At 47.3% G+C, this 11,318-nt stretch overlaps 1 protein-coding gene across 3 annotated transcripts in view; it reads right to left on the reverse strand.

The window, feature by feature from the left end:
• The window catches only part of nkd1 (NKD inhibitor of WNT signaling pathway 1), a 97,726-nt gene extending 94,316 nt beyond the window's left edge, over positions 1–3,410 (reverse strand). For 2 of the 3 annotated variants that reach the window (XM_078400401.1, XM_078400400.1), the window contains exons 1-3: positions 2,989–3,410; positions 2,851–2,883; positions 2,527–2,639 (exon numbers count right to left, since the gene is read on the reverse strand). In XM_078400401.1, the coding sequence (XP_078256527.1) occupies positions 2,527–2,639; positions 2,851–2,883; positions 2,989–3,013 (171 nt within the window). In that variant the 5' untranslated portion in view covers positions 3,014–3,410. The remainder of the gene's footprint in view (positions 1–2,526; positions 2,640–2,850; positions 2,884–2,988) is intronic. The other variant, XM_078400402.1, reaches the window with a different exon arrangement.
• Between the last annotated feature and the right edge of the window lie 7,908 nt (positions 3,411–11,318).

An 11,318-nucleotide genomic window follows, 5' to 3' on the forward strand; every position in this document is an offset into this window, starting at 1 on the left:
CTCCGCTGTCCTTAAGAGCTCTATCTAGCTCTCTCTTGAATGCATTCAGAGAACTGGCCTCCACTGCCTTCTGAGGCAGAGAATTCCACAGATTCACAACTCTCTGACTGAAAAAGTTAGAACAAATGTAGAACAAATGAGTGAAAAGTGTGCAGAAAGGAAGGATGATCAAGGAAACGTGGAGTCCACAATGGTCCATTGTTGGCTGTGGACCAGGTGATAACGAGTTATACAGCCAATGAAACTCAACAGGGTGACAGGGAAACTAGTACTAGTTCTATGTGTGGGAAGGAACTGCAGATGCTGGTTTACACTGAAGATAGACACAAAATGCTGGAGTAACTCGGCGGGACAGGCAGCGTCTCTGGAGAGAAGGAATGGGTGACATTTCAGCCCGTGACCCAGTCCCTCGACTCTCAGTCCGAAGAAAGGTCTCAACCCAAAACATCACCCATTCCTTCTCTCCAGAGATGCTGCCTGTCCCGCTGAGTTACTCCAGTACTAGTTCTACATCTCTCTACATCACCGTCTATTATCTCTCAATTCCCTTCCCCCTGACACTCGGTCTGAAGAAGGGTCTCGACCCGAAAACGTCACCCATTCCTATTTATCCAGTCTACTCAAACGATGAGCGTTTCGTCGCATTTTGGGCTGCGAGATTAAACTTTAAACGAGTGCCCGACTAAAGTACGTGCCAACATCCCAGAGCAAATCACAGAGACAAGACTGAACGTTGAAAAGAGGCAACAAAAATCACCACTACACTTGGTCTGCCTGCCCCAGGATTTTTTAAAAAACAGACATTAAAATCGTGCTTAGTTACTACGCTGGCTTTTGAAGGGATGTACATTAGATTCCACCAGGCAGCCTGCCAGAATCCAGCCCTTTGATGCAAGCCAAATATCACACAGTCAGAGTACATTTGTAAAACCGTGAGGCAAGGCCTTTCATCAGATGTATTCACGAGCGCGTTAGATAGAGCTCTTAGGGCTAAAGGAATCAAGGGATATGGGGAGAAAGTAGGAACGGGGTACTGATTCTGGATGATCAGCCATGATCATATTGAATGGCGGTGCTGGCTCGAAGGGCTGAATGGCCTACTCCTGCACCTATTTTCTATGTTTCGACATCAAATAATATTTTTTCTCTTCACCGTTCACCTGGACTTGTTCCCAAACTGGTAGCGCCTGTTTTAACTCCTCAAACAGCCCTCTCTTCATTCCCCCCCCCCCCACCCCACCCCCAAACCACCCCACCCCCGCTCAAGACTAAGCTAGCCAGAAAACCCATCTGGCTGGGACACCTTTGGGGGGGGGAGGGCTAGGGTCTCGACCCAAAACGTCAACTATTTATTCTTCTTCTCCAGAGATGCTGCCTGTCCCGCTGAGTTACTCCAGCATTTTGTGTCTATCTTCGGTTTAAACCAGCATCAAATAGGTTCCTTGCTAAACATTCTGTGGGGCACTTTTTGGGAGGGGAGGGGGGGGGGGGGGTGTCGAGAGGTCTGTGAAATATTCTGCGGGACACTTTTGGAGAGGGGTGGGGGGGGGGGGGGGGGATTTAGGCAGAAACCCATTCTCCAGGACACTCTGGGGACAGAGTTTGGGAAGTCAAGTCAGATTTATGGGCCACTTTTGTTTAGGGAGGTGAGGGGTAGGTAGGGAGGTCAGGCACTCTGCGGGGCACTCGAGGGAGGGAGGTAGAAGATAAATCAATCAGATAGCCTATGGGACATTTTTAATTGGGGAGGGAGGGGGGTGTAGGTCACTTTACATATTCTGTTGTGCTGCCCCAAGTTAGAATGTGATTGTTCTTTCTATCTGGGACACACGACAATGAAACACTCTTGACTCCATCTCAGTCGGTCAGATATCCGAGAGCGAGAGCGAGAGAGAGAGAGAGAGAGAGAGAGAGAGAGAGCAAGCAGAACATCTTTATGGATATGCAGAACATCTTTATGGATCAACACACACCGATTCCCATCTCGGGACAACCGTGAGGGGCTGTTAAAAAGAAACAGGCGTGCGACCAGAAACTAGTTGGAATTTGTAAAACATTTTCCTTCAGTCACCTGGATATTGGGGGGTTGGTAGTGCAATTTCCAGCCAATCTATCCCCCCTCCAACACCCTCACCAACGTGATCTCTCTCTCTCTCTGTGACACTCTATTTGCTGAAACGTTTGGCTGCATGGTAGTTTGTAGAGTGAGAGGGTTAAATGACCAGAGTCCTGCAACTGTGTGGAAGGAACAGTAGTCTAGTTATCTAGTTATTGTCTAGTTTCAGCAAACGTTTCAGCAAATAGAGTGTTTTATTGTCTAGTTGTGACAATGGGAGACACAATAATGGGAGAGGGACACAATGGGAGAGGGGCTTTCTTTTTTTAGAGGAGGGGGGGGAGGGGGTTGTAGGATTTTAAACCCCTCAGCCCTCTCCTGCTGTCCAGACCCCAGCCAGTACAAGGAGTTGAGGAAGACAGGGAGAGGGAGGAAGGGAGCTAAGCTAGCTGGCTTGCTTGCTCGCTTACCGCGGTGGAGAGCCGGCAGGATAGTGCCTTGCAACCCGGGACCTTGTTCCGTGCGACCACCCATTCCTCCAGACCCCTGCGATTGAGGCAAGCGTTCACCACGAAACTGTCACCTAAACACACACACATACACACAAGAGAGCAAAAGAAAGCGGTCAGTTCCATTCCTCCCCTCTGTCACAGAGTATAACACAGGCAAACATGGCGAAACTTTTACTCTTTCTGATTAGGTGGTGGTGGTGGGGAGGGTTAAGTTAAAAAAGAGTTGTGTTTTGGGTTTTTTTTAATCACACACACACACACACAATTACACACTTTACTCACCTTCTGGGCTTTCTCTGGGTTTGCAAACGGCGGCTGCAGATTGGAAAGGAGGGGTGGAAAATAAACGTGGGTTACTTTTTACATTTGCTTTTGCAGTTAAAAAAATCAATGTAGTGGCTTTGATCAAAGCTGTCTTACCATGTTTCGAGTGGAGTTTGCCCATTCTAGCTGCCTCGCTGCATCTGCCAGCGTTTTAGAGGCACATTAGAGCAGGGGGGGGGTTGATATAGTGGTGATGGTGTTAAAGTTAAAGGTAGTCCAGGTCTAGTTGCCACCCTTGCTTTGCTCTCTGCTCTGGTCTGCTGTGCTCCAACAAGCTCACAACGCCTCTCAGTCCATCCTGGAACTGCTTGCTCCTCTGCTCAGCTTCTCTCTGCGATTGTACAGCCCTCCCCCTTTCTCACTCACACTCTCACTCACACTCACTCACTCACACTCACACACACACACAGGGAAGAGAGCAAAGGAAAAGCATAGGGGGGGAAAAAACCCACTTCACCCGCCAGGGGAACACGATTGACACCTTCTCATAGATTACAGCACCACAGGCTGCAACCACACTGATTTTCTTTCCCTTGTGCTGTGTGGTTAGAGGGCGGCAGATGGAAGGGAGGGGACACTTTCCAATCCTCCAAAATAAAAGGGCTTCAGCAAACACTTGAAGCAGCTGCCAAGGATGGAGTAACTTCATCACACGCAAGAGGCACTGTACACTCACTTTACCATGTGTGTGTGTGTATATATATATATATATGTTTCTATATACATACATATATATATGTTTCTATATACATACATATGTATGTATGTATGTATGTATGTATGTATGTATATAGAAACATAGAAAATAGGTGCAGGAGTAGGCCATTCGGCCCTTCACCGCCATTCAATGTGATCATGGCTGATCATCCAACTCAGTATCCCGTACCTGCCTTCTCTCCATACCCCCCGATCCCTTTAGCGACAAAGGCCACATCTAACTCCCTCTTAAATATAGCCAATGAACTGGCCTCAACTACCTTCTGTGGCAGAGAATTCCACAGATTCACCATATGTATGATGTACAGCACTTTGGTCAACGTGGGTTGTTTTTTAAATGTGCTATACAAATAAAATTGACTTGACTTGACATACACAGGTATATAAATTTAATACAAACCACACAAACTCACTCTGGGAAAAGCTGAAGAAACTCAAGACTAGAGGCGAGAAAATAACCTTGCAGGTGTTGTGTTTGGTGACCACACACCTAACACACACACACTTTCATGTCTACATTTTCCACCACCCTCATCTTCCTCCCTCCCTCATTTGTATAAGCTCCTGAAGATAGACACAAAATGCTGGGGTAACTCAGCGGGACAGTCAGCATCTCTGGAGAGAAGGAATGGGTGACGTTTCGGGTCGAGACACTTCTTCGGACTCTGGGTCTCAAGTCAAGTCAAGTTTATTTGTCACATACATATACAAGATGTGCAGTGAAATGAAAGTGGCAACGCCTGCGGATTGTGCTAAACTACAAAACAGAATAGAGAAAAAAAAATGTTAGCACAAAAAATAAATTAATACAGTAAATTAAATTAGTCCCTGGTGATATCGACCTGAAACATCTCCCGTTCCTTCTCTCCAGAAATGCTGCCTGTCCCGCTGAGCTACCGATTGCGGCACGGTGGCACAGCGGTAGAGTTGCTGCCTTACAGCGAATGCAGTGCAGGAGACTCAGGTTCGATCCTGACTACGGGCGCCGTCTGTACGGAGTTTGTACGTTCTCCCCGTGACCTGCGTGGGTTTTCTCCGAGACCTTCGGTTTCCTCCCACACTCCAAAGACGTACAGGTATGTAGGTTAATTGGCTGGGCAAAAGTAAAAATTGTCCCTAGTGGGTGTAGGGTAGTGTTAATGTGCAGGGATCGCTGGGCTGCGCGGACCCGGTGGGCCGAAGGGCCTGTTTCTGCGCTGTATCTCTAAATCTAAAAATCTAAATCTAAATCTACTCCAGCATTTTGTGTCTATATTCGGTTTAAAACAGCATTTGCAGTTCCTTCCTATACAATCTCCTTTAAGGATTATGGATCGGTGGCGTCTTGGGTCGGGACCCTTCTTCAGACTGCCCGAGTCACTCCAGCATTCTGTGGGGTTTTTTGGTAACCCAGCATCTGCAGTTCCTTGTGTCTCCACTGGAGTGGATGACAAGAATCGTGACATTGCCCATTTAAGTTCATGTGATCGGAGCAGAATTAGGCTATTCAGCCCATCAAGTCTACTCCCCGCCATTCAATCATGGCTGATTTATCTCTCCCTCTCAGATAGATGTCATAGAAATGTAGAAAACATAGAAAATAGGTGCAGGAGTAGGCCATTTGGCCCTTCGAGCCAGCACCGCCATTCAATATGATCATGGCTGATCATCGAAAATCAGTACCCCGTTCCGGCTTTCTCCCAATATCCCTTGATTCCCTTAGCCTGAAGAGCTAAATCTAACTCGCTCTTGAAAACAGAGTAGTTTGGAATGAGAGAGCTGTCCCGAGAGGAAAAGTTGGACGTACCAACACAAAACTGTTGAGACTTAGGCGACTTGGTTGAAACATAGGTATCACAAAATGCTGGAGTAACTCAGCAGGTCAGGCACCATGATTTTGTACCTGTAATTATACCTATTTTGTTTTTAAAAAACTGTAGATGCCAGTTTATTTTAAAAAAGGCATATAGTCAAGTCAAGTCAATTTTATTTGTATAGCACATTTAAAAACAACCCACGTTGACCAAAGTGCTGTACATCTGATTAGGTACTAAGGAGAAAAAAAAGAAACATACAGTGGGATCTCTAGGTGAGTGACGACAGGCAGCCAAACACAACGGCGTGCTGGAGTAATCAAGAAAGTTAGCTCAATGTGCTAGGTCTGAAGAAGGGCCCCAAAGTAAAATGTCACCTGTCCCTTCCAACCGCAGATGCTGCCCGACCCACAGTCCTTCTTGTGCTTTGCGTTGAGCCTAATGTTATTGGTTATTTCCAGAGGAATTGTACAAAATAATACAAAGGTTATGCTTCAGTTACCTGGGGCTTTGGGTGAAACCACGGAAGAAGGGTCTCGACCCAAAATGTCACCCATTCCTACTCTCCCAAGATGTCCTGCTGAATTACTCCAGCATTTTGTGTCTGTCTTCAGTTTAAATCAGCATCTGCAGTTCCTTCCTATGGCAGAGTACTGAGTACAGTTATGGGGCCTTCCATATGCTTTAAGGAAAGGTGTAAATGTGTTGGAATCGACCTACTGGTTTATTGCACTAACACCTGGAATGAGAGAGCTGTCACGAGAGGAAAAGTTGGATGTACCAACACAAAACCGTTGAGATTTAAGCGACTTGGTTGAAACATAGGAATCACAAAATGCTGGAGTAACTCAGCGGGTCAGGCAGCATCTCTGGAGAGAAGGAACGGGTGACGTTTCGGGTCAAGACCCTTCTTCAGACTGATGTCAGGGGGGGCGGGATAGGGAAAGGATATAGGTGGAGACAGGAAGACAGTGGGAGATCTGGGAAGGGGGAGGGGAAGAGAAGGACAGAGGAGCTATCTAAAGTTGGAGAAGTCAATGTTCATACCGCTGGGCTGCAAGCTGCCCAAGCAAAATATGAGGTGCTGTTCCTCCAATTTGCGGTGGGCCTCACTATGACACTGGAGGAGGTCCATAACAGAAAGGTCAGACTGGGAGTGGGAGGGGGCAGTTGAAGTGCTGAGCCACCGGGAGATCAGGTTGGTTAAGGCGGACTGAGCGAAGGTGTTGAGCAAAACGATCGCCGAGCCTTGGAGGTTTCCTCATGTCGACGAATCATTTCAAAATAAGGAGTCATCCATTTTTGGCAGCAAGGAGGTGCTTTTCTTTTCTCGGCACTTTTTTGAGTCGATGGAACAAACTCTCTTCCTCAACAGGGCAGTGGGAGCAGTGCTTGAATATTTCTAAGTTAGAAAAAGATAGTAACCAAGATGCATCAAGAGTCAAGAGTGTTTTATTGTCATACTCGACCAAGTGGACCCGATGGGCCCAAACCTCTCCTGCACCCTCTCCTCTCCCCCTCCCCCTTCCCTCCCCACCTCCCTCCCCTCCCCCCTTCTCCCCATCCCCTCCCCCACTCTCCCCCTACCTCCCTCCCTCTCTCCCTCCTCCCCTCCCCTGTCCCCTCTGCCCTTTCCCCTCCCCCCACTCCACCCCCTCAACCCCCCTTATCCTCCCCTCCCCCTTCCCCCTCCCCCTCCCCCACTCTCCCCCTCCCTCCCTCCCCCTCCCCTCACCTTCCTCCCCTCCCCTTGTCCCCTCCCCCCCCCTTCCCCTCCCCCCCACTCCATCCCCCTCAACGCCCCTTATCCTCCCTCCCTCCCTCCCCCTCCCTCCATAGGAGATAGATTTAAACTTTAAAATGTGAATAACTTTAAAAATATAACACCGATTTCAATGAAACTTCTTCCATTAGCACCAAAGGGACGACGGTGAATAAGGTGGGCCTAAATTTGTTGCGCTATCGTGCACCGTTTTGGCTGTAGTTCAGGAGCAAACAAACAAACAAACGAGAGTTTTAGTATATAGATGTCCCAGGGGCTTGAGGACATCTTCTTAGAAAGTAACAACATTTCAAGAGTCAAGAATGCTTTATTGTTAAATGTCCCGAAATGAAACAATGAAATTCTTACTTGCAGCAGCACAACAGAAATGGAAACCTAGTACACTGTAAACACTATAATATACAAAGTTCAGTACCTATACAGTATATCTCTATACATACACAAATATATATATATATATATACATACATATGTACATACACACACACACACACACACACACACACACACACACACACACACACAGCGGTAGGTTTGCTGTCTTACAGTGCCAGCGATCCAGGTTCGATCCTGACTACGGGCATTGTCTGCACGGAGTTTTTTTACATTTATACCAAGCCAATTAATCTACAAACCTGTACGTCTTTGGAGTGTGGGAGGGAATTCTGTACAGACAAGCACCTGTAGTCAGGATCAAACCTGTGTCTCTGGCGCTGTGTGGCAGCAACGCTACCACTACAGCACCCTGTATATCAATATCTGATCTGATGCAAACTGTACCTGACCACAATAATAAACCTAAACCTTCTTACTGTTTACAATCATATGGCAAAAGTATTACAATTAATTCAGTTCACAATCTTGCTTCTTAAGAAATTATTAATTGAAAAACAATTAATATAAGAAAATAACTGCAGATGCTGGTACAAATCGAAGGTATTTATTCGCAAAATGCTGGAGTAACTCAGCAGGTCAGGCAGCATCTCGGTAGAGAAGGAATGGGCGACGTTTCGGGTCGAAACGTCACCCATTCCTTCTCTCCTGAGATGCTGCCTGACCTGCTGAGTTACTCCAGCATTTTGTGAAAAACAATTAATGTTGTTTATCGCCAACACAGCCAGCCAGTTGGACTGAAAAAAGAGCCTTGCAAAACCTTAGGCACAAAATGCCGGAGTAACTCAGCGGGACAGGCAGCAACTCCAGAGAGAAGGAAGGAACGGGTGACGTTTCAGGTCGAGACAGAAGAGGGGGTCTCAACCCAAAACGTCACCCATTCCTTCTCTCCAGAGATGCTGCCTGACCCGCTGAGTTACTCCAGCTTTTTGTGTCTACCTTCGGTTTAAACCAGCATCTGCAGTTCCTTCCTGCACGCCTTGCAAAGCCTGCTCTTCACCCAAGCATTGAAAGCAGGCCGCTTGTTTGGAGAATGCTCTTGGGATGAGAGTCCGGGGCAGTGAGACAAGACGGTAGAAGATCTGCCACGGTGCTTTATGACGCGAATCTCCCTCTGGAACCCAGCCAGAACCAGGACTTAGGAAGAACCATTTAATCATTCCAAACGCTTCCACATTTGATGCTTTCAATCACTTGGAATTAAAGACAAAAGTTGTGTAAACTGCCGCGTTAAATGTTGATAAGCAAATGCTCGCATGGCATTCGGGTTTCTGAGGAAAAGTCAATGCTTTGACAAAGTACAATTAATTAGCATACAGATCAAAGTCTTGAGTCTTGACTGCTTTCCAGGCCAATTCCACTTGGCCTAGTTCTGCAGACAAGTCGTCTCCAGGCCATCCATCCCAAATTAGGCAAAGCTAAACATCTCCACTTCAGGCCTGGAAGGACGGGGAGAAGGGAGGTTGGTATGGGGGATTGGGGGAGTGAAGGCAGGAAGGCAGGAAGGCAGGAGAGAGGATTTGTTTGGAAAGTGCCCTTTGCAAATCGCAATGGTGGAAAAAGTGAACAATGTCACACAAATTCGTCAAGCTTTCCATATGTTTTTTTGGGGCGGCTCGGTGGCAGAGTAGCTGCCTCTCAGTGCCAGAGACCAGGGTACCATCACGACTGTGGGAGCTGTCTGTGTACAGGAAGGAACTGCAGACGCTGAGTCTGAAGAAGGGTCTCGACCCGAAACGTCACCCATTCCTTCTCTCCAGAGGAGCTGCCTGTCCCACTTAGTCAACTCATGGAGTCACAGATTTATCTTTTGCATTTTTTTTGTTTTTAGAGACACAACGTGGAAACGGGCTCTTCGCCTCACAGCGACTGTCGATTACCCTTACACTAGTGCCACAGGCAATTTACAGAATCCAATGACCTGCAAACCTGCACGTATTGGGAGTGTGGGTGGAAACCGGGGCACCAGGAGAAAACCAACGTGGTCACATGGAGATCTAATCAAGAACCACTCTCACCAAGGTCACTCCCTCTTCTCCTCTCATCTCAGGCAAGAGGTACAGAAGTGTGACAACGCACACCTCCAGATTCATTGACAGTTTCTTCCCAGCTGTCTTCAGGTAACTGAACCATTCTCTCAGAAGGGTCTCGACCCTTCCTTCTCTCCGGAGATCCTGCCTTTCCCGCTGAGTTACTTCACCTTTTTGTCTCGATAGCAACTAGAGCAGTCCTGAGCTACTATCTACCTCATTGGAGACCCTCAGACTATCTTTAATTGGGCTTTACTGGACTTTATCTCGCACTAAACGTTTTTTTCCTTTATCCTGCATCTGTACACTGTGGATGACTCGATTGTAATCATGTGTTGCCTTTCCGCTGACTGGTTAGCACGCAACAAAAGCTTTCCACTGCACCTCGGTGACACGCATGACAATAAACGAAGCTGAACTAAAGATAGAAACTCCGTACAGACAGCGCCCGAAGTCAGGATCGAACCTGGGTCTCCGGCGCTGTGAGGCAGCAGCTCAAACGTGCCGCCCCTTATGAGAAAACTGCACAATCTCATTTACAGAAATGTATATTTTAATAAGCGTACCGAGTTCATTCCACATTTATTAAATATTTATGTCCCTACAATAAGCTTGGCCGTAACCACAGTTTTCATTGTGAATAAGTAAACAGTCCAAGCCTTTTGACAGACATAAACCATGCTCTGGCTAACCATCTTATTAAAATAAATAAGAAAAATCTAAACAAAATGATGCCTCTGCATCTCTCCAAACAAGCTGCTTGTTCGACGCGTTAATGAAAAATGAAAGAAATGTAGCTCGTTAAACTATGTTTTGAACTTTGCAACATATTGGATATTTTTGGACCGGCAGCCTCTTAAATAAAGGCTAAAAAAAAAAAAAGAGGAATAAAATCAATCCGTACTATACATCAAACAGACATCACCCGGTATATTATTCATGCATTCTCCAAAGATCAGCATGTCACAGGTACCGGCAGCTTTCTAGTAACTTAACAAAGTGCTGATCTTCGTACATGAACATAGACGGAATGTTGATGTGGCTGAGAAAACATCGCAATCCTATCTCCACAAATAATGTCCATAAATCTTTTATGAGGATTCATTGAATGGTGATCGTCAGAGAGAACGTAGCTGTTTTAAGCACAAGAAGAACTCTACGGGTCGGGCAGCATCTGGGTGTGTGTGTGGGTGGGTGAGTTGGTGGGAGGGTGGGTGGGTGGTGGGTGTGTGGGTGGGTGGGTGTGTGAGTTGGTGGGATGGTGAGTGAGTGAGTTGGTGTGTGGTGGGTGTGTGGGTGGGAGGGTGGGGGGTGAGTTTGTGAGTTGGTGGGAGGGTGAGTTTGTGAGTGGGTGAGTTGATGAGTGGGTGAGTGGGTGGGTGAATGGGTGGGTGTGTGGGTGGGTGAGTTGGTGGGTGGGTGTGTGAGTTGGTGGGACGGTGAGTGGGTGAGTTGGTATGTGGTGGGTGTGTGGGTGGGAGGGTGGGGGGTGAGTTTGTGAGTTGGTGGGAGGGTGGGTGAATTGGTGGGTGGGAGGGTGGGTGAGTTGATGGGTGGTTGAGTGGGTGAGTTGGTGGGTGTGTGGGTGGGTGAATTGGTGGGAGGGTGGGTGGGTGGTGGGTGTGTGGGTGGGTGGGTGTGTGAGTTGGTGGGATGGTGAGTGGGTGAGTTGGTGTGTGGTGGGTGGGAGGGTGGGGGGTGAGTTTGTGA

Source organism: Rhinoraja longicauda, chromosome 6 (genome assembly GCF_053455715.1).
Source record: "Rhinoraja longicauda isolate Sanriku21f chromosome 6, sRhiLon1.1, whole genome shotgun sequence".
NCBI lineage: Eukaryota > Metazoa > Chordata > Chondrichthyes > Rajiformes > Arhynchobatidae > Rhinoraja > Rhinoraja longicauda.